The 22,717-nt window shown below is 41.2% G+C and overlaps 1 protein-coding gene across 3 annotated transcripts in view; it reads right to left on the reverse strand.

Moving 5' to 3' along the window:
- Window positions 1–17,121, reverse strand: part of ABHD16A (abhydrolase domain containing 16A, phospholipase) — a 45,036-nt gene extending 27,915 nt beyond the window's left edge. The window contains exons 1-3 of one of the 3 annotated variants that reach the window (XR_015747427.1): window positions 16,943–17,120; window positions 8,256–8,312; window positions 6,012–6,078 (exon numbers count right to left, since the gene is read on the reverse strand). Coding sequence is in view for 1 of the 3 variants with exons in the window: in XM_026685435.2 (XP_026541220.1) it covers window positions 6,012–6,078; window positions 8,256–8,312; window positions 16,943–17,074 (256 nt within the window). In the remaining 2 variants the exon portion in view is untranslated. Of the gene's footprint in view, window positions 1–6,011; window positions 6,079–8,255; window positions 8,313–16,942 lie in introns of all 3 variants that reach the window. The other 2 variants (XM_026685435.2, XM_087954351.1) reach the window with 2 other exon arrangements.
- Between the last annotated feature and the right edge of the window lie 5,596 nt (window positions 17,122–22,717).

Here is a 22,717-nt window from a genome sequence, read left to right on the forward strand (position 1 = left end):
GGGGAAAAGGTCATAAAAGTAGACACAACTCCCTTACCATTTGCCTTGCTTAACCATGGAAATTGAGATCGTAAGTTGAGGACTATCCGTTATTATGAGATATTGGCTAAGCCACAAATCAAGATAGTCCATGCCATAATCTTATCCCACTGCAGTGTGTTTGTCTAGTACAGTGGTTGCCAACAGGTGGGCCATGAGAAAATTTTGGTGGGCCCCAGAGAAATCTCACCCTCAGAGCACCCCTTCAAAGCAATTAATCCAGGCTGCGCAGAAACACAAGGCTGCACTGCCCACATGGCCCGCGGAAACCCTCCCCGCCCACTTACTCCTTACCCAGTAAACTTGCCTGCTAAATTGCTATTTTTCCTTTTTCCGACCATCATCTGTTCTCCTGTGCCGGAGATTTAGATTAGCTAGGAAGCAGGAAATGGTTGAATTTCTTGCTTTCTAGCTAGCTCAGCACAGCCGAACCTCCCTTAGGACTGAAGGTGTGCTTGCAAGCAAATTCGTGCAGACTCGCGGCAAGCAAATTTGAGAGACTGAGCTAGCCGATGGCAGATAGATTTCTGAATGAATCTGTGATTCTGTGAGCAACTCAATCTGCCTGCCTGCTTTGCCTGATTTTGGGTAAAAGTTGCTCTTTTTTTAAAATAAAAAATTCAATATTTATATGCATGGTGTGTTGTGAGTTAATTTTGTGAGTTTGCTTGCTAGCAACTTTTATGAGTTTGCTTGCAAGCAAATTTTATGTGACAGACTCAGATAGCCAATGGCAGATAGATAGATCTCTGAATGAATCTGTGATTCTGTGAGCAACTCAATCTGCCTGCCTGTTTTGCCTGATTTTGGGTAAAAGTTGCTCTTTTTTTAAATAAAAAATTCAATATATAAATATTTATAATATTTACATACAAGCCATGCCCAGCCAGTCACATGACCACCAAGCCACACCCACAAATTAGGCCACACCCACAGAACTGGTTAGTTGTCCTTGGGATCTAAAATTATGAGTTCGGTGGTCCCTGAGGTAGATTTTTTTTATCATAAAACAGGAGTTCTGAATAAACATGTTCAAGGAAATAAGCATGTACCCAATCCCACACGCTTACTTCTGCCTTGTGTTTATTCAGAACTCCTGTTTTATTACAAAAAAATCTACCCGCATTTACTAGAGGCACATAGCATGCTTACCACTACCCAATCCTCACACTGAGGCTTTTGTCAGCCCCTGAATTACAGCTGCCTTGTCATCTGAAAGAGATTGCTATGAAAAAGCAAAAGGCTTCCATATACACCAACCTTTCAAATATAAAAAAAAATTTGCTAAGTTAGTGTCTGGTGTGTGTGTGTGTGTGTGTTTTATGATGGTGCTCCGTTTTGCAAATCTTATCTCAAAGAGAAGTTCTCTCCATTTTCCAAATGAAGAATCAATTCAGCCTAAATTCTGTGGATTCCGAAAGATAAGGAGCCAAAGACAATTCTTTTGTAAAAGTCCAATGGCCAAGGAGGCACCTGTGTTGTAGGACAGTGTTGTGGTTTGCCGGCAGCAGGTGCAGACAGCCGAGGTCTCGGACAGCGAGGACTTATTTATTATTTATTCATTTATTTATTTAGTCAAGCAATTATAAGATAACAGGTATAAGTATAAACATAGTTATGGATACATGAAATGGATACATATAAGAAAAATAAAAATAATCAATAGGACAGGGACGGTAGGCACGTTGGTGCGCTTATGCACGCCCCCTACAGGCCTCTTAGGAAAGGGGTGAGGTCAATAGTAGACAGTCTAAGGTTAAAGTTTTTGGGGTTTGGAGAAGAAACCACAGTCAGGTAGAATATTCCAGACACTGACCACTCTGTTGCTGAAGTCGTATTTTCTGCAATCAAGTTTGGTGCGGTTAACCTTGAGTTTGTATCTATTGTGTGCTCTTGTATTGTTACTGTTGAAGCTGAAGTATTCATTGACAGGTAGGACATTGCAATGTATGATTTTATATACTATACTTAGATTGGACCGAAGGCGGCGTAGTTCTAGGTTTTCTAGGTCTAGAATTTCGAGTCTGGTGGCATAAGGTATTCTGCAACGAGTAGAGGAGTGGAGAACTCTTCTTGTGAAATATTTCTGGACTTTCTCAACTGTGTTACTTGTGTTAACTGTGACTTGGATGAGGGTGTGATGCAGGGATGGGGCCAGGACTATCAGAGAGTGGAATGCTGCCTTTGGAGATTGTGGAGGCTGGCAGCAGTGATGAAGAGGCCCCCGAGGAGCCTGTGCCCAGTGCTGCTCGAAGGAAAGAGCAGCTGCAGCAGAACGGGCGACTCAGGAGTAAGGCTGCAAGGTGATGGCCCCTCCCTTAAGAGATAAAAGCCAGTCTGAGAGTCTGGGATTCTTTGCAGGAAGCAAAGAAGTTCTTGCACTTCAAGCCTTGTGGAAGTTCAGACTATCTTGGTTTGTGTTTGAAGACTTTTTGTTTGGAATATTTCTTGGCAACTTAATCTATTCCTTTTGGCAGCCTTGCACAACCTTAGCAAAGCTTGTTCTTATCAGAGACAATTAGTTTTAATAGCCTTTTAACCGCGAATTAACGGAATTTGCAGAGAAGCATTAAAAGGTTTTGCTTTTATCTCTGTTTCGTGTTTGTTTGCTTGGAACAGGGTTTGGGTCAGAACAGATGGTGACCTCTGTTTTGGGCCGAAGATGGCATTTTAAAAAATCTATGTTCCAGAGTCCCCACTCCCCCCGAAATGGGCAAGAACCCAGAAATCTGCCACATTTCGTGTAATTTGAGATACCTTAACACAAATCAAAACGAAGGCCATACAATTAAAGCGCAGCTAAGTGGCAGAGCTGAACTGACCCCGGTTGGTTCTGAAAAGCCCATCTAGGTCTGGCCTTGTTAGTACTTGGACAGGAGACCACAAGGAAATCCCCAGAGAAGTTGAAAAACCATCCCGGAAGAAGGCAGGGACAAAGCGGTATCATTTGCCAAGAAAGCGATGTAGAACTCATCCATGTCATTGCCAGGAGCTGAGCTTGATAAAGAAAGCACGGTCTCTTTAAAGGGGGCGTTCCGGGGATCGATCCCCATGTTTCCCAATTTCCCCATTCCGCTGTGACTGAGGAGCAGCTCCTGGAGAAGGTTTGGGGGTGGCCCAAGTAGGCATCTCGCCCATCAATAATGGCCTTGAAGCAAAGCCAAAGCAGCAATTTCCTTTGGCGACTCAAGGCATTGATGACCCAAAGGTGCTTTTTCAGGAGGCAACTGGACTTTCTTGTTTGTTTGTTTGTTTGTTTTTTCTTTTGAAGACGTTTCCATTCCCCCACCATCCTGTCAGAGCTGAAGAAGCTTCTTGGATGGGAAGCGAAATGTCTTCAAAAGGAGAAACCCACCCCCCAGAAAGTCCACTTGTCTCTTGAAAAAAAGCACCTTTGGGACAACCGTGACCTGGGTGACCGAGAATCTCTACAGACTTTAAGGCAGTGATTTCAAAGCATCCTCTGGTCCAGAGTCTGGACTGGGCACCTCGATCCAGCCCATCCCAGGCCACGATGATGCAATCCTCTCCTGCCTTCACGGATTGGTGGCTGTGGCCCGAGGTATCCTGCAGATATTTTTTCTTAAATCAGCCTGAAAATGCCAGGCTGCATAGAGCATAGAGGTAATGCTCAACTTGCAACCTTTCATTTCGCGACCATTCAAAGTTACCGTTCGCCACACGTAACAACCGTTGCAGTACACACACCCCGGGTCATGTGATCAAAATCCGGGCACTTGACAACGGACTTATATTTATGATGGCTGCAATGTCCCCGGGACACGTGATCCTCTTTTGCATCATTTTGACGAGCAAACTCAACTGGGAAGCCAGATTCACTTAGCATGTCAACTCAAAAATATTTCTCGGGTCTTTTAGAGTTGTTAAGCAGAAAGGGAGTGGGGGGAATAATGCATACCTTAAATATTTTCATAGATACCGTATTTGCCGGCGTATAAGATGACTTTTTTGCCCTGAAAAAGATGCCTCCAATTGGGGGTCGTCTTATATGCCGGGTCGCCTTATACGCCGGCAAATAGTAATTGGGAAGCACGCGGCTGCCCGCGCCTGAGGCACTTTTGTCTACCGTGGAAACGAATCCGTGAGCCGAAAGAAGCCAGCCTTCTCCCAGCTCCCAAGAAAACGAGGCTCGCATCGCCCGAGCTCCGCTGAGGTATCCGGCTGGGGCTGTCAGGAGTTGTTACCGCTGGCGCGCCCGCTCCAGTCCCGCTGCCTCGGGAAGGAAAGGCAAAACCAGGAGCCGCTGCTGCCATTGCAAAGCGCCGCCGCGGCTCTTCCTTTTTGCCTTTCCCTTCCCGAGGCAACGCGGGACTGGAGCCGCGCGGAGCCGCGCCAGCGGTAACAACTCCTGACAGCCCCAGCCGGATACCTCAGCGGAGCCCGGGCGGTGCGAGCCTCTGCTTCCTTGGGAGCTGGGAGAAGGCTGGCTGCTCCTTTCGGCTTCACGGGATTCGCTTCCACGGTAGACAAAAGTGCCTCAAAAAAAAAAAAGTGCAAAAGTGGAAGGCGGGGAAGAGGGGCGAGTATATAACAAACTATATTTTGAGTGGAAATGTTGGGGGTCGCCTTATACGCCGGGTCGCCTTATACGCCGGCATATACGGTAATTGCTAGGCGGCCGAAGCTTCTGGCGCGCAAGATTATTAGTGGAGAGCATGATTGATGACTCTTGGCTATGGATGTGTCCCATTGGAGCATATACAGCCAGAGGGTAGGGGAAGACCAGGGTCAAGGATGAGATGAATGTGTCTCAGAGTTGGCTGCATCCAGGTAACGCCAGCATATTTACTCCTAATAAATCTTGTTGTTGTTTTAATTCTGAGAGATGCGGCTAGAGATTCATGATTTGGATGATTGTCAGAGCACTTAGCAATAGCACTTCAGACCTCAGCCCATTACATGTCCATGCCAGCCTCAGAAATATAAAATTAAGAACCAGCCATTTTATGTAACTTGCTGCACGCCATGTAGACGTAGCACTTTGATTTATATGCCGCTTCACAGTGCTTTTACAGCCCTCTCTAAGCAGTTTACAGAGTCAGCCTATTGGCCCCAACAATCTGGGTCGCCATTTTACCGACCTTGGAAGGATGGAAGGCTGAGTCTCAACCTTGAGCTAGTGAGAATTGAACTGCTGGCAGTTGGCAGTCAGCAGAAATATCCTGCAGTACTGCGTTCTAACCACTCCACCACCACAGTTCTGTGACTAGCACTGTTAGTCCAAATCCCTTATGTTTTCTCAAATAGCTAAACTGCCTTAGAAAAGGGTTTTTAGAACATTGTTCTCAAGAACATACAATAGGTGCAAATCCAGTGGTTCATTGATAGCAATAGCAATAGCACTTAGACTTATATACCACTTCACAGTGCTTTTACAGCCCTCTTTAAGCAGTTTTATAGGGTCAGAATATTTCCCCCAACAGATTGGGTCCTCATTTTACCCACCTCGGAAGGATGCAAGGCTGAGTCAACCTTGAACCTGGTGAGATTCAAACTGCCAAATTGCAGGCAGCCGGCAGTCAGCAGAAGTAGCCTGCAGTACTGCACCCTAACCACTGCGCCACCACGGCTCTTTAACAACTGTGTTACAACTTCAACGAACTGCAGTGATTCACTTAACAACTGTGGCCAGGAAGGGTATAAAATGGGGCAAAACTCACTTAATCAATGTCTCACTTGGCAACAGAAACGTGGGGCTCAATTTGTGGTTGTAAGGTGAGGAATACCTGTATATATGACCGCGAGGCTGTGTGCCTCCCGGCATCATTCCCAAGTCATAGAACCTGTCCAGTAGAGCAGCCCCCCTGATTTGGCGACCTGCAGTGGGGCACCAGAGGGGATATAACTGACCTCTCTGGTAGGGGACCAGAGCACGCAAAGGATAACCGCCCTACAACTATGGAGCAGAGAGGCAGCCTCTAAACACCCAAACGATTCACAGCAGCCCATACCTTTTCTGTACAGGTAAAACACAGCGAGCGGGGAGGAGTAATAGGAAATGGACCACAGCACGGAAGCCTGCAAGGACAGAGCAAAGGAAGGGGTGAGTTACACAGAGAACCAACGTTTCCAAGAATCTTTGCAAAAGCCGGGGTGTTTGTGTGCCCCAAGAGAGGAGCTGGGGGGAAAAGCAGCAGAAAGAGAGCTGAGAAGGCTACGGAAAGCTGAGTGGGTTGAAGCCAACAGGGAACAGAGTCTGGAAAGAGCAAATGTCAGCGCTCCAGCAAACCTCCATTCCAATCAGTAACTCAGAGACAAACATCTCTCAAAAGTACCTTTATTAGAATAGCACCTGGCACATCTGTGGAATCCCAGAAAGTTTTCGGGCTTCCCACAATTTCCCAAACTACAAATCCATCCCCCACATTGGTCGTCATCACATCACATGGCCCAATCACGATCCGCCCCAAAAGTAAGATCCTTATTTCATCCTGCGCCATACTCCATGACCTTGAACTAAAAAAAAAAGAATTCTATTTTGTCTACTTAGAGCTACTCAATTGAAATCGCTCCCCTCCCACCTTCTCAGGCTATGTGGCAGCGTGGAATATGGCCTCCAAAGCTGACGGCGACGTTGCTCAGAGAAGCGGTGCGCCCATCGCTACTCGCTGAAAAGCCACGAGGGATTGCATTGTGAGTAAACATGCTTTCATTGTGCTCCTAATGAGCTCTTGCTTCTCTCATCAGCTACCCTAAAGCAGGCAATATTCCAAGAGGTAGAAACCTGATTTCTCCGGAACGGACATCAGCTCTCCTGCAGAATAAGGTGGCAGGACTCAATGCAATTTCTGTTTCATGATAGAGGCCCTCCTATTTCTTTATTTATCCCTCCTTTATTATTTTTATATAAATGACACAAGGCGGCCAAAATACATAATGCTTTTTTTCCCTCCTCCTATTTTCTCCAGAACAACAAACCCTGTGAGGTAGGGATGGGCTGAAAGAGAGTGACTGGCTCAAAGTCACCCAGCTGGCTTTCCTGCCCAGGGTAAGACTAGAACTCACTCTCACCTGGTTACTAGCCTGGTGCCTTAACCACTAGACCAGGGCCCCCCAAACTTGGCAACTTTCTCCAATTCTGGGAGTTGAAGTCCACAAGTCTTAAACTTGCCAAGTTTGGAGACCTCTGCACTAGATCAAACTGGCTCTCAAATAAATAAAATGAAATGAAAAGGGACAGCAAACATGCAAAGCCTTCTCATATAATATCCAGTCCAAGGACTCCCTTAAGGAGAATAAAGTGTCTAATGATTTCACCATCCAGTCAGCTGTAAATGAGACCTAAGAGAAAATGTTATGGTTCTAATCCAAGTGCGATAAAGGTTATTTTACACTTATTTAACAGCTGTAAAACTGTTAAGTACAGAGCCTGGAGGAAGGGTCTGATGGGAAATATTTAAGCTATCCTTCTCTGATATACACTACAGGTAGTCCTCGACGTACAACTATTCAGTGACCGAACAAAGTTATAACGGCACGAAAAAAAGTGACTTATGACCATTTCCCCACACTTACAATCATTGCACACATATGACCTGATGGTCATGTGATCAAAATTCAGGCGCTTGGCAACTGGCACGTATTTGTGACGGTTGCAGTGTCCCAGTGTCATGTGATCCCCTTTTGCAACCTTCTTGACAAACCAAATTAATAGGGAAGCCAGATTCACTTAACAACCATGTTAGCAACTTAACAACGGCAGTGATTCGCTGAACAACGATGGCAAGTTTGTAAAATGAGGCAAAACTCACTTAAAAACGGTGTTGCTTAGCAGAGGAAAATTTAAGCCAAATTGTGGTCATAAGTCAAGGACTACCTGTATTATTATTATTATACAGGGAGAAAGGAAATCAGAGCAAACAGGGAAATATTTACAACACAATGTTTTTTTTTTCTTCATTGAGGATCAGTCTGGAATGTGACTTGCACAAGCACAAACGTGTACAAATCACTCTAGAGCAGGGGTCCCCAACCTTAGCAACTTTGTGACTTGTGGACTTCGATTCCCAGAATTCCTCAGCCAGCAAAGCTTTTGTCTCCCTCCCCCCCCTCAAGCTTTGCTGGCTGAGGAATTCTGGGAGTCGAAGTCCAGAAGTCTTAAAGTTGCTAAGGTTGGAGACCCCTGCTCTAGACTGTGAGGTTGTTAATTTTCCTCTTTCTCCCTCTCCCCAAAATGAAATGGAGGAGATACTCACCAGCGCAAGGATGCTGTCTGCGTGTTTTTCAAGGGTCCGTGGCTGGTAATACGATTCCTGTTGAAAGAAACAAGACATTTGCTGAGCTTGGGTTTCCAGCTGCCCACCCACCAACCATCAACTTTATAGTGAAGAGCCGTGGTGGCGCAGTGCAGTACTGCCGGCTGCTTCGGCTGCCTGCTTGCAATTTGGCAGTCCGAATCTCACCAGGTTCAAGGTTGACTCAGCCTTCCATCCTTCCAAGGTCGGTAAAATGGGGACCCAGATTGTTGGGGCCAATAGGCTGACTCTGTAGTGTAAACCACTTAGAGAGGGCTGTAAAAGCACTGTGAAGAGGTATATAAGTCTAAATGCTACTGCTACCAATGAACCACTGGATTTGCACCTACTATATAAATAACAACGTTCTCAAAACCCTTTTCTAAGGCAGTTTATCTATTTGAGAAAATATAAGGGATTTGGATTAACAGCGCTAGCCACAGAACTGTGGTGGCAGAGTGGTTAGAATGCAGTACTGCAGGCTACTTCTGCTGGCTGCCGGCTGCTAGCAGTTTGGCAGTTCGATTCTCACCAGGCTCAGGGTTGACTCAGCCTTTCAACCTTCCAAGGTAGGTAAAATGAGGACCCAGATTGTTGCGGGCAAAAGGCTGACTCTGTAAACTTGCTTAGAGAGGGCTGTAAAGCACTGTGAAGTTGGTATACAAGTCAAAGTGCTGTGGCTATGTGCGTGCAGCAAGTTACACAAAATGGCTGGTTCTTAATTTTATATTTCTGAGGCTGGCACGGACATGTAATGGGCTAAGGTCTACCCTCTGAAAACTATTGAAAAATGGTAATGTATGGGGATGGGGGAATAGCTATTGAGTTCTATGAGCTACAGACCGGGGTTAATCATATCCACCAACACAAATCTGGCTCTGTATTACTATGGAATTAGTTTTCCAAATTGCTACTGTGAAAACAACTGGAAGTCAGAAATCCTACAAATCAACCAGGGATTTATCTGTAATTCTATTCCAACTTCTGCCCAATTCTGTGCAACTTATGTCTCGTGTTTTATATTTCTATTTATATGCTCCAGAACTACCAACCCCCACTTTTTCTGAATCCTAGGGAATCCCCAGATCAAGGTGTCTCCAACAAATATTTTGCATCGTAATTTTTTTTTTTCAACAACTAAAAAGACAAGTGAGCAACACATGAGCTCTTCACTTTATCCCCTGGGGCGCTGGTAGATCACCGGACTCTGCAACCCTCAGAGGCAAAAAAGGAAGACAAAAATGAAAAGTGGGCTCCCTATTAAGCTGGGGGGGACGGGGACCTGTGTTCCCATCTTAGTCATACAGCAGTAATCTGGGTTCAGACTTTCATTTTAGGATCAAAGAGACTTCCTGTTAATATGTAAAGCTGCCCCCTGGCACTTTACAACTCTTTCTCAATCCATGTGTAATCCACACACAAGCTCCTGCCTCCTGCATGACAGCAGCATAAGGTGATCCTGGCAGATGAGCAAGAATTCCTTGAGCAAGCGTCAAAAGGTTTGCAAAGCATTATTTCTGAAATTATATGCAGTAATCTCAGGCATCTTGCCCTTTGTTCCCTGGAGGGGAAAAAAAGAAGATACGAGTATGTATTTTAGACCTCGCCTGCAAAACTCATTTTCACCTATCTTGTGTGTATCATCCTGTTGAACAATATGTTGCTTGCACAAGATCATATAGATCAGGGGTGTCAAACTCAAGGCTGCATCCTGCTCCCAATGGGATCAGACCCGGTCCATGGGGCCATCCTGGAAAATGTAAGGGGCCGGCCGGTGTCACTTCGGCCTGGTCTACCCAATACGGAGAGGAAAGATCGGGCCAGCGTGGCTTCAGCCCAGTCTACCCAATGCGAAGAGGAAACATGCCAGCAGTTTGGCGTCTCTCCCTTTTGCTCCACCACTATGGGATAAAAGATCACTATTCTTTCACTGTTCTGTCTTTTGAATCACTTGCTGAATATAAAGACAGGCAGTCAACTCTACAAAGGCTTCCATACAAAGTTTATTGGTTCACAAGGCATTCCCAAGGTATGACTCACGGTTACGTCGAGATTCATCTAATGTCCAATTCTCTGTATAGCTGATTTCATAGTGTAAAAGAATAGTGATCTTTTCATCCCATAATGAAGGAGCAAGGGTTTGAGGCACCAGCATGCTGCTGGGGTCCAGGCAAGAACCTCCCCCAACCCAACCAAGGATCAATTCAGTAACCAATCAGGATTACAGATGTGACCACATGACATGAACTACATTTCCCAGGACGCATTAACTACATTTCCCATGAGGCATTCCCTTCAGGGGACAGCTCCCAATTCTAACTTAACTATCTCAATTCCCATTACCTATATACTGTCTGGACAGCACAGGCGTCAAGCTAGCCATGCCCACCCAGTCAGCCACACCCACTCAGTTGGCCACACCCAGGGAGTGGCATCTAGCTGGCCGTGCCCGTCCAGTCTGCCCCCCCTCCTAGATCAACCATAGCCCTGATGCGGCCCTCAATGAAATTGAGTTTGATACCCTTGATTTATTTTTCCAATCTCTTTGGTGCGGTGGGAATATACCTTTCAGAAGCCCCATAAATTTTGGTCTGGACATCTGGGACATTTTAAGGCCCAGAAGATCTGGGAAGGAAACTACCATAGAAGAAATATTTCCAACTTTCTAAATCATATTCTGTCTCTCTTACAAGCTTCTTCCCCCCCCCTCCCATGTAATTAAAATACCAACGTAAAAAGGTCAAGAACGGGCCTTTTATTATTGTTATAAGATTGGCATCAGAGCTCAGGGGCTGGCAAGGTCTCTGGAGAAAGCGCAATTGAACCTCTGACTCCAGGATATGCTTCTGGGAATATTTCTCGGAGGGTAATTTACTTGGTTCACTAGGGATATATCCCCAATACCCTAAGCCTGAAGCTTGTTAAATAGCTGGGCTTTGCAACTGCTCAATTCCCAACTTATGAATGTTTACCACAATCAAGGATAAACTCCCTACCAACACACATATGTATCCAGTGATCAGCAGCTCTTCAAGGCTTCCGAGACTGTTTTTCAACCTTATCATGAAATGACAGAATGACATTTCTTAATCTAGATTCTAGATCTACAGGGTTTTTTTCTTCCTAACTTATCAATCACTCTCAGCCTTTCTTTCTGAGTGTATATACCAGTGATGGCTAACCTTTTCCACGGTGTGTGCCAAAAGTGCACTCGCATGCACGCGCTCACATGCCTGCACCCATGATGCAATGCGCGTGACTCCCCCGCTCCTGAGCATGCAACTCCCCCCCCGCCCCTGTGCAAGCAACACCCCCCACACGACACATACCTTTGTGCATGCGCGTGTGTCTCCCATGAATGCATCTCCCCACACGCATGTGTGGCAGATACCAGACAATAAGCTGGCTGGTGGGGGGGCGCATGCGTATGCACAGTGGGGCTCTTCTGGGCGACCTCTCACATGCCGGCAAAAGTGGCTCTGTGTGCCATAGATTCACCATCATGGGTATATACATCTTTCTTTTTCATCAGTTGCTCTCTTTCTTCTTTGGAAGAGATTGCGAAGACCAAACTCCTCTCTAGAGCACAAAAAATCTCCACAGACCGTTCTCATCCTGGACATTCATATTTTGATCTGTTACCATCAGGGAGATGTTATAGGTGTCTTAAAATGAGGACTAATAGACTGAGAAAGAGTTTCTTTTCCAAGGCAGTAATTGTCTTGAATCAAACAGTACATTTGTGATTTAGTTCTATATACAAAGTGGCATGTTTAAGCTATCTAACTTAATATATGTTTTGAATAGGTTTTAGACTAGGTTTTTAATTATTATTATTACTTTAATTATTTTACTTTTTAAATACTGTGTAGTGTAATTGTGATGTGGTGTTTGGGGCACTGTGCTGGAGTAGCTTTCAAATTTCATTGTATTTTGAATGCAGTGACAATAAAGGTATTCTATTCTATTCTATTCTATTCTATTCTATTCTATTCTATTCTATTCCATTCCATTCCATTCCATTCCATTCTATTCTCATGAATGCCAACATGCCAAGGTGCAGAACCTACAGGAAGCACAAATTTATATTTTCTTCTGTTTTCTGTTGCTGAGAAGGGCCAGGGTTCTGAACTTAATACAGGAAGAAAAAGAAAATAAAAACTTAATTTCTTATTCTTTACCCAATTGCCATTTTGATTTCTTTTTATTTTTAAACCATTCATACCAGGCGCCCCAGACACTATAGTATATCGAATCTTCTTTATATCTATATTTATATCTATATTTATTTATATATTAATTTGAAATTAAACAATGAAAGGAATATGCAATGGTAATGGAATAGTAATGTATATATATAGAAGGGATGATAAAGAAATGTAAGAGATGTCTTGATGTCGATATAATGATGTATAATTTTATTTTATGTTTTTAAATTTTGACAGTGGAATAAAGTATTAAAAAATAAACAAAAACCAACGATGCTGGACATATTTTCCTTGATAAAACAATTCAAGACTTGGCAAACAGATGACATCCGAAATGGTCCAACTATATAGCTTTCAAGCTACCAAGGTTGAAAAGGGATTGCTTCAGTTACACCTAACTAACCACATCTAAGAAGACAAAAGATTGCCTACTTTGATGGAACAGTTTTATTTCAAGAAAATCTGTGTTGCTCCATCAAATATGTTGAGCTGCCCTTTCATTCCCGATTCCTGGTCTTACAGCTTTGTTGTAATAAAGTAATTAACTGCTGTGTAGCATTCATCTAGTCATTCCTAACCTCGTGACTCCCTCCCGCAAGAAACAGATCATAAATCTCAATGCTGCAGTTAACAGATGATAGTAACTGAACCTCAATTTCTATGGCAGTGAGTATGTTTGGTTTAGGAGGCATAAAGCCTTAAAAACATGGATTTGCCAACAGGTGCAGGGAGCTGGAAGTATGGTAGAGATTTTGCATTGGCTGTATTGACTGCTATGGAGGAAGTTGATTACCTTGGCTGTAATTTTTCCCCCTGATTTTATTTTATTTTTTGTACGACTGGTTTTCTGCCTTTTATACAGTTTTTAATTATTTGTGAGCTTTTATGGATTTGGGAAGCTTTATAAATTTAATTAATAAACAAAATAAACCAAACACCAATAGCATACTTGATTTAAATCGCCTTTTCCTTCCTGGTAACTTTAACCGTTTTTCTTATGATCTGTCACTTTTATGTTCTCTTTTTACACAATATCCTGCAGTGACAGGGAAGAGAGAATCAAGATTAAGGGAATTAGAGTTACAACTCTTATTCCTTTCCTTAACATCCTGTTGATAACACACTCATCCCGACACAAGATGTTCCACTGCAAAAATGGTGATTCTAATACAATACAATAATATAATACAATACAACAGTATTAATCTATAATACTACTGTATTGCAACTAATGTGAGATTTTTCCCCACCATCCATCCAGAACTGAAGAAGCTTCTTGGATGAGAAGCGAAACGTCTTCAAAGAAAAACCGGAAAGTCCAATTGCCCCTTGAAAAAAAGAACCTAGATGTACAGACTCTAGTAAGCACAGAGATAGTGTACTCAAAAGTGCCACAGACCTGATCCCATTTCTCATGGGGATAACTGATCCTGTCTATTCTAGTTCCTCCTTCGTATATGGCAAAGAATTAGAAGAGTTACTTTCAAATTGTGGTGGGAATAAGCAACAGCGAACAGCAACCCTCCCTAAAAATAATTTTCCCCTTCAAATCCCTAAACATGTTTTAGGCTGTACTTGAGTTCAATTCAGTAATGTCCTGAATGTACCAAAAGGCTACCAGTCACTTGGATACTAAAACAGAAATCCCCATACGCTGTGTTTTCATAGCAGAGACTGATGGAATTGAGTGTCTAACAACAACATTAATTAAGGCAGCCAAATCAACATGGAAAGAGTCTTCTGAGGTTTAGAAGGTATCATTTAATTTATTGGTCTCACTTAAATATTTAAGAACAAAGTTTGCAGCTTGTGGGTATTGCTAGTGCTAGCTCTTATTACCAAGATCTAGGCAGATTCTGTGACCAAAAGTGACTTTTATAACATTATTAGCTCAATACCCATCCTTCGCTATGAAACGATGTGGTCAGGCTAAGTTTTTGGGAGGAAAATGAGGGGGAAAAAATTCTGCCTACCAGCATCCATTGGTATTCATCTGGCTAGCGTCCTGTCAGTGTGTGAGAGAGCTGAGGGCTGATTGGAAACCGAAATAGTATTTGCTGTGTGAGCAAGAAGGAGACAAGCAAGGTGCTTAGGTGTGGCTTAGATCAACTGTTCTGTACTAAAAGCTGCTTGGTACTGTGAAACTAAAACTGAAACTCTTCTCCTCTGCTTGTGCTTTGCATTTGAAACAGATTTCTTTTCAGGTGGGGAGAGGGAGTAAAACTCATTAGCAGCAGAGCGTGTTAATAATAATATACAAAATACTAATGCTCTGATGGTCATTTCGAAAAATGCTTTTTTAGTGAGCACCTAGAAGCCAAGAGGAACATACATGCCAAATTTCAAGTTTATAGGCTTTACGGTTCTGAAGTTTGTGATGATGCGTGAGTGGTATTTCACTTATATATATATAGATTGCAACATCTTCTGGAAAGTGAAAGCTTTATGAGGATTTCCACCCTAACACTCTCTGATTCAAGAGTGGGTGATTACAATTCAAGTGTTTTATGATGGCATTTCAGTTTCTTCAGAACAAAACCTCCAGGCAAACTACGGTATTTATCTATTTAAAACATTTACACGGCTACCTGTCTTCTACTAACCAACTCTGGGCTGCTCCCAATTAAAAGTTAAAACAACACATGCAATATGAAAACTAGAAAACCAAATAGCTTAAAATGTTTCAAAGAACAAAGACCTGGCAGCAGGTTCAGCCTTCTAATGTGCAAATTATCCAATCTTATCCCAGTGCTTGGGGGAAATCCAGGCCTTCAAAGCTTTACCAAGGAGTAGGAGAGTGGAGGCCTACCTAACTTAAGGGGACGGTGTTCCATTGGACAAGGGCTACCACAAATTAAGCTCAGCTTAGCCAATAAATGAATCATGGAAAGATCTTAAGTTGCTAAGGAACACAAGTTTCCAACTATTAAAGTCCTAAGGGTCTGCTCCTATATAAAAGCAAGGAAAGGCTCTTTTTCCAGCATGCATTCCAACTTCCCACTTGAAGGGGTCCTTGGTGTGCTCTCAGTTTGGTGGTTTTCTTGCAGATGTTTCATTACCCAAACTAGGTAACATCAGCAGTGCTAGTACTGATAGCTGGCACTGATGATGTTACCTAGTTTGGGTAATGAAACATCTGCAAGAAAACAACCAGAGATTACTAAGGACCCCTCATTTCAAGGCTGAACTGCACATATTTTTTATTCACTTCCTATTTGTTTCTTTACTTTTTATCTCATCCTTTTTTCAAAGTAATATCCAAAGCACTTACTTCTATTTCCCCACACAACAGTCCTATGAAATATTCCAAGGTGGGAGCGGGGGCACTCCCCCCTCTTTGAAAGGACCTTTAAAAAATGTAGGAGGAAGCCAGCCTAGTGATACCCACCAAATAAAATTCTCAGTGATGGTATCCATTTCTGGATTTTCATCTCATAAATTTTGGAATAAAATCCCAAGGTTTTCTGGGTTGCCAAGAAAACTCACTGTGTTTACCAGAAACATTTGTTTGAGATCGGGTTCCATGTATGCCCTGAAACAATGCTTAATGAAAATTGTTTTATTTACACTTTGGTTCTGATAGGATCGCAAGCTGTTTTGAAGGCTCTGCAGGAGAAAGACACACAAAAACTTTAAAATTGAATGAGAGTTCATTTTCAGATGCATAGCAGGCAGATATACCACTGGGCTAGCTTTTGCCATAGCAGTACTGCTTTAACAACCTGCAAAAGCATCACTTGTGCTATCTATCTATCTATCTATCTATCTATCTATCTATCTATCTATCTATCTATCTATCTTATTTATATCATCTGTTTGTCTCTGTCTCTATCTATCTAATTTATATCATCTGTTTCTGTCTCTATCTATTTATCTATTTATATCATCTGTTTCTGTCTCTCTTTGTCTCTCTTTATCTTATTTATATCATCTGTTTCTGTCTCTGTCTCTATCTACCTACCTATCTACCTACCTACCTATCTAATGTATATACCATTTCTGTCTGTCCATATCTATCATATATTTTATACATGCACATACACACACAGTCTCTCTCCCCTTTCAGGAAAGGTCAGTTTTGCAAAAGAACAAAACAGAAACAGAAAACAAAAACCGGATTTCTTAATCACCTGCACAAAATATGCTGTTTTTAACCGGCCTATTGCCTTTTTCTGTTTTGCATTTTTCCCTCCGGACTCTCAAATAAGAGGATTCTCCGGGTTGAGTTTGTTCCCCCCTTAAACCAGCTTGCAAGCGACCCAATTCTTCAACTGCACGCTGTCTTCATCAGATCCCTTTCTTGCAGGCTAGTGTCAAGAAACGTCACCCCCCCGTCCGTGTTCAATAATGGTTTCGCTCACCTCCCCCCCCCAGCCTCTACAAAGGGTGACGTGGACGATACCAAATATTTCAAGGGGCCGTCAAAAGTAGCGGGCTCACCCAAGAAGGGTCCAAGGAGGATTGGGACCCATCGTCTGGTTCAGCCCTAAGGCGGCGCGATCTGGTGGGGCTTCGTTCCCGGTACACTCGGTACAACCGAGGCCCCAGTACACAGCTCAATAGCTTCGCCATCTTGGGGAAGGACCTAAAGCCGGGTAGCAGCGCGGGAAAGTGGGTGGGGAAGCTATACTTCCGGAGACTGTACGGGAAGGAAGAACGGTCAAAAACCCCGTAAGCGTTTTTTTTTTTTTAAACGCAATGTCAGCACCTGGTCCTTGGAGTAGCTCCCCCTTCAGGCGATCAGGCAGGCAGGAGTACACGAAGACCTACAGGTAGCACTTCATTTCAAAGCAAAATCCAGTGGAGGGGGGGGGGGGTTGGAACGAAAAAATAAATAAAAAGTGTACAGGTAGTCCTCACCTTACGACCCACAGTTGAGCCCAACATTTGTGTTGTTAAGTGAGAAATTTGTCAGCTGAGTTTTGCCCAGTTTTACGACTTCTCTAACCACATTTATTTATTTATTTATTTATTTATTTATTTGATTTGCCAATTGTTTACAAGATAATAAGTATAAATGTATACATAGTTGTGAATACATGAAATGGTTACATATAAGAAAAATAAAAGAATAGGAGAAACAATAGGACAGGGACGGTAGGCACGTTGGTGCGCTTATGCACGCCCCTACAGACCTCTTAGGAAAGGGGTGAGGTCAATAGTAGACAGTCTAAGGTTAAAGTTTTTGGGGTTTGGGGAAGAAACTACAGAGTCGGGTAGAGTATTCCAGACATTGACCACTCTATTGCTGAAGTCGTATTTCCTGCAATCAAGTTTGGTGCGGTTTACTTTGAGTTTGTATCTATTGTGTGCTCTTGTGTTGTTATGGTTGAAGCTGAAGTATTCATTGACAGGTAGGACATTGCAATGTATGATTTTGTATACCATGCTTAAGTCAGACCGAAGACGGCGTAATTCAAGGTTTTCTAGTTCTAGAATTTCAAGTCTGGTGGCATAAGGTATTCTACAGCGAGTAGAGGAGTGGAGAACTCTTCTTGTGAAATATTTCTGACTTTCTCAATTGTGCTAATATCAGATACGTAGTGTGGATTCCAGACTGATGAACTGTATTCAGTATTGGTCTAGCAAATGTTTTGTATGCTCTGGTTAGTAGTGTGATATTACCAGAGAAAAAGCTACGTAGGATTAGGTTAACAACTCTTAATGCCTTTTTGGCTATGTAGTTGCAGTGTGCTCTAGCACTTAGATCATTAGAGGTGAGTATTCCAAGGTCCTTTACAGAGCTTGGGTCATCAACAAGATCTTGACTATTCAGCTTGTATTTTATTTTCTGATTTTTTTGCCAATATGTAAGACAGAGCATTTATTTGTTGAGATTTGAAGTTGCCATTTGTTTGACCATTCGGATACATAGTCAAGATCTTTTTGTAGGGTAGCAGTATTGTCTGTGGTATTGAACAGCTTTACATCATCAGCGAAGAGAACGCAATTGCTCTTAATATGATCACAGAGGTTTGTTACCTGATTCACTGCAGTTCTTAAATTAGTAACACGGTTATTAAGTGAATCTAGCAGTAGGAATGGATTTCCAAAGGGGAAAAAATGCAGATTACAGGAACCAGGAGCACTACTCAGGTGACCCCGAGGACACAGATAAACCTCCAAATGGCCTCATCGACCCTCTAAAAGGATGAAAATGACCAGCTGTCTGCAAGGAATAGATGGACAAGATTGTGCTGGAGGAAGAAGGAGAAAGTTCTGAAGCGAAAGTTTTTGGCTGAACTGGGACTATAAGATACAAGTATTATCCTGAAAATCCTGATTTTTGAAAGATACTTTGTTTCCAGAAGAGATTTACAAGCGGCGAGTGAAAGTGCTTAAAGAGAAAGTTTACTCTCCTTCCACATGGATTTAACAAATGGATATTGAAAATCCTGCTATTTTACAGAAGGTAAAAATTTAAAGCTTTCTGTTATAAGTGGGAAGGGAGAGGACAAAAGGAAAATTTTTATTAAGATTTTGTTGGAGGAGATGCCTGGAAGATTTTGAGATTGGAAGTTAATTGCAATAAGACTTTAAAATACAGATTGGTTTTTTTCCCCCTTGCCAATTGATATTACCCCAGGAAGAAAAAGTGTGAAGAACTTTGTGCTCTGTTTGGATTGTTTGATGACTTTGGGATTTTGGGGAATTGTTTCAAGCTTTGAATTATCTTGGTTGTTTTAAGAAGAAGAAGAAGAAGAGAAAAAGAAGAAGAAAAAGGTTTATAATGGCTTTATCTGTTGATGAACTGAGAGAGGAATATGGTAAAATAAAAAAAAGAAGGTAAAGACGGTGTGAGAGAAATTTTTCGCTTTTTAGAAATGGCGCTTGCGACTTATCAACAAACACAGCAATTAATGGAGGAGAAAGAAGAAGAAGAAGAAGAAGAAGAAGAAGAAGAAGAAGAAGAAGAAGAAGAAGAAGAAGAAGAAGAAGAAGAAGAAGAAGAAGCCATCTTTAACGAGTTTACAAAGTTGATTAAAAAGGACATAAGACTTAAAAAAACATCCAAGAAAGAGAAAAATAAGATGCAAAATCAATACAATGTTAGAAAGCAAAAGAAAAGAGAAATACAACAGAGAGGGAAGCTAAGGGGGTAAAAAGACCAGATGGGATAAGTTAGGAAGGAAGAAGGGGAAAAAGCCACAAAGGTATGAAACAAGATGTGCAAAAAAATCTTTTTTAGGGATAATGGGTAATGCATAATTTTGTTCCAAAATGTTTCTGCAAGGTACATGATAGTATTGTAGTATTTGTATTAGAAATAGAAAATTAGAATTTTATAAGATTTAAGTAAAGATTAAAACATTAAAGGTTTAATAATGATAGATTTTAAGATTTAATAAAATATTTAAAGAAATGTTTAAAATACTTAGTTTAAGTATAGAGTTTAATTGACTATTGTGTGGATGTGTGTATGAACTTATTATTATGGTATTTGTTTTTGAGATAGATAATTGGAATGCTATGAGATTTAATGTTTAATTATATATTTAATTACTTTATGGATTTACTATTTTAGTAAGTAGAATGTACTAAGCAGAATTAGATAGGGAACTAGGTGTTACCTTCAATGTTAATTTAGGGGAGCGATGGAAAGGCATCATACTTCGATTAGTGATTTCAGGAGAAATTTTTTTTTCTAATATGAATGAGATAAATGGATAATTGGAAAAGAATGGACAAAAGATACAAATATAATGATTTAAATTAAGATGAAATAAATAAAATAGAATTAAGAAGAGTGGAAAGCGGGAGAAGTTATAATGAAGATATAGAAGGGTAATAAGATAGGTAATGGCATATAAGTTGAACATGAATTTAATTGAAGTCCATACAAAGAGAGGTAATCCGGGCCAAGCTACTTTTTAAAAAGAAGTTTTATGTTTTTGTGTTTTGTGTGTGTATGATTGAGATTTAATAAAACCTTGGGAGAAAGCGAGAAGAATATTTGTAAACAAGGCAGAGGGAAATATGAATATGATGAGTATAAAATGGATAAATATAGAAGAAATGTAATTGAATAAGAGCAAAGAGAAATAATGAGAAATTTGCTAAAAAATATTTAAGTGGAAATGGGATATATTAGAATTATATTGTATAAAATAATGTTTTATCTGCCTTGTAAAAATTTATAATGGAAAGAGGTTTAATGTCTTTAATGTCTAATGATGCTTTGTCTTTAAAATTAATAAAATTTGTTTCAAAAAAAAAAAAACAACTGCAGGGATTTACTTAACAGCTGTGGCAAGGAAAGTCATAAAATGGAGCAAAATTCACTTAACAAGTATCTCGTTTAGCAACAGAGAATTTGGGCTCAATTGTGGTCTTAAGTCGAGGACTACCTGTATATCATATTTTAGCCAACAGGTTTCTTTAAGAAAAACTGCTGTTGTTTGTTGTTTGACAAGAAAAGGAAATGGGGATCCCTCTCAACTTCCTCCTGGTTGTAAAAATGGAAAAGTGAATCATGCACACCAAACATATTTCATCATGTGTCCTTGACTAACAGGTTGATGTTCTTGTATGACCAGTGTTTGGTCAGGACAAGACATTTTGCTCAGTGAACTATAGCTCTGAATATCAGCTAGAAGTTCCATAGATAAAATTGAGAATCACAAAATGCTCCAAGGAAGGAGAAAGCAATAGCTTTTTTTCCCCACCTTTCTTTTTGACATCCTAAAACCATCCTGAGGAATTGTTAGTTCTCTTGGACTAGCATGGAGAAGTAATAAAATATCTGTTGCTCCTTTGCTATCATTGGCAGGAGTATGTCCTATCCTTTTGGAAGTAAACTAATATCAGCTATATCAATATTCATTCATTCATTCATTCATTCATTCATTCATTTATAGAATTTAACAGAATGACAGAATTGGAAGGGACCTTGAAGTCTTCAAATCCAAGTCCCTGCTCAGTCAGGAAACTCTACACCACTTCTGACAAATGGTTATCCAATTCTTCTTAAAAACTTCCAGTGTTGGACAGAGGTGTTATTCAGCAGGTTCTGAACAGATCTGGAGAACCGGTAGGGAAATTTTGAGTAGTTTGGAGAACCGGCAAATACCAGCTCTGACTGGAGATTTTACAGTATCCTTCCCCCTGCCACGCCCACCAAGCCACGCCCACAGAACTCGTAGTAAAAAAATTTGAATCCCACCACTGGTGTTGGAGCATTCACTTCTGGAGGCAAGTCATTCCACTGATTAATTGTTCTGTCAGGAAATTTATCCTTAGTTCTAGGTTGCTTCTTTCTAACAACTGTGGCAAGCAAGGTCATAAAATGGGCTGAAAACTTACTTAACAAATGTCTCACTTTAACAACATAAATTTTGGGCTCAATTGTGATCATAAATTGAGGACTACCTGTACCATAATAATTAATAAAATAAAAAAGGAAACTATAATAATGATTATTAATAAGTGAATTGGTATAATAATTCAAACAAATACCTGTGACATAACACCCCAGACTTTAGAATGGTCAATGAGACAAAAACTAGATAGTGTATATGCCAGTGTCTGAAAATTGCTGATTAGAAGAGAAAGAACTGGAAAAAATCGCAAAATACAAAACCGGCAAATAAAAGTAGAACGACTGTGGCAACAACAACAACAAAACTGCAACAGGAATAGCTACTTTAGATGCAACCCCAAAACAACTGGAGCACCAGTTGAACATTATTGGCATTGACAAAATCAGCACCTGTCAATTGCAAAAGGCAGCTTTATTTGCAAAAGCTTACATCCTGTGACAATATCTTTATCAGCATCAAACAGCAATGTCATTGGTCAGCTGCCTATCCCAGATCCCTGGGAAGGACTCAATAGGTGGATAAAATATGCCAAATCCAGTCTAAACATCTGGCTGACTGTATCACGAACCATAACAACAACAGTAATAACAATAATATTGATAATAATAAAAGACATATTTTTTTAAAAAATATTCATTTGGGGGAATTAATGACAAGCAATTTTTAAATGTCTGACATTTAAATAACCAATTAAATGTCTCTCATTCTCTACTGCTTCCCTTTGTGGTCCAGTTTATGTCCTTTTGATAAGCCCCATCATCTGGTATCCTCTGAATGTGCCGGATGTAGATGTGGTTGGATGTCTATGTTCTTTGTGGGTTTTTTTTTAAAAAAAACTTTTATCATGACTGTGTTTTAGAAACAAAATAAATGTAACCTAATAGATAATGCTGGG

This window comes from Notechis scutatus, chromosome 2 (genome assembly GCF_049901735.1).
Source record: "Notechis scutatus isolate UNSWTSFEM ecotype Mainland chromosome 2, rNotScu1.2, whole genome shotgun sequence".
NCBI lineage: Eukaryota > Metazoa > Chordata > Lepidosauria > Squamata > Elapidae > Notechis > Notechis scutatus.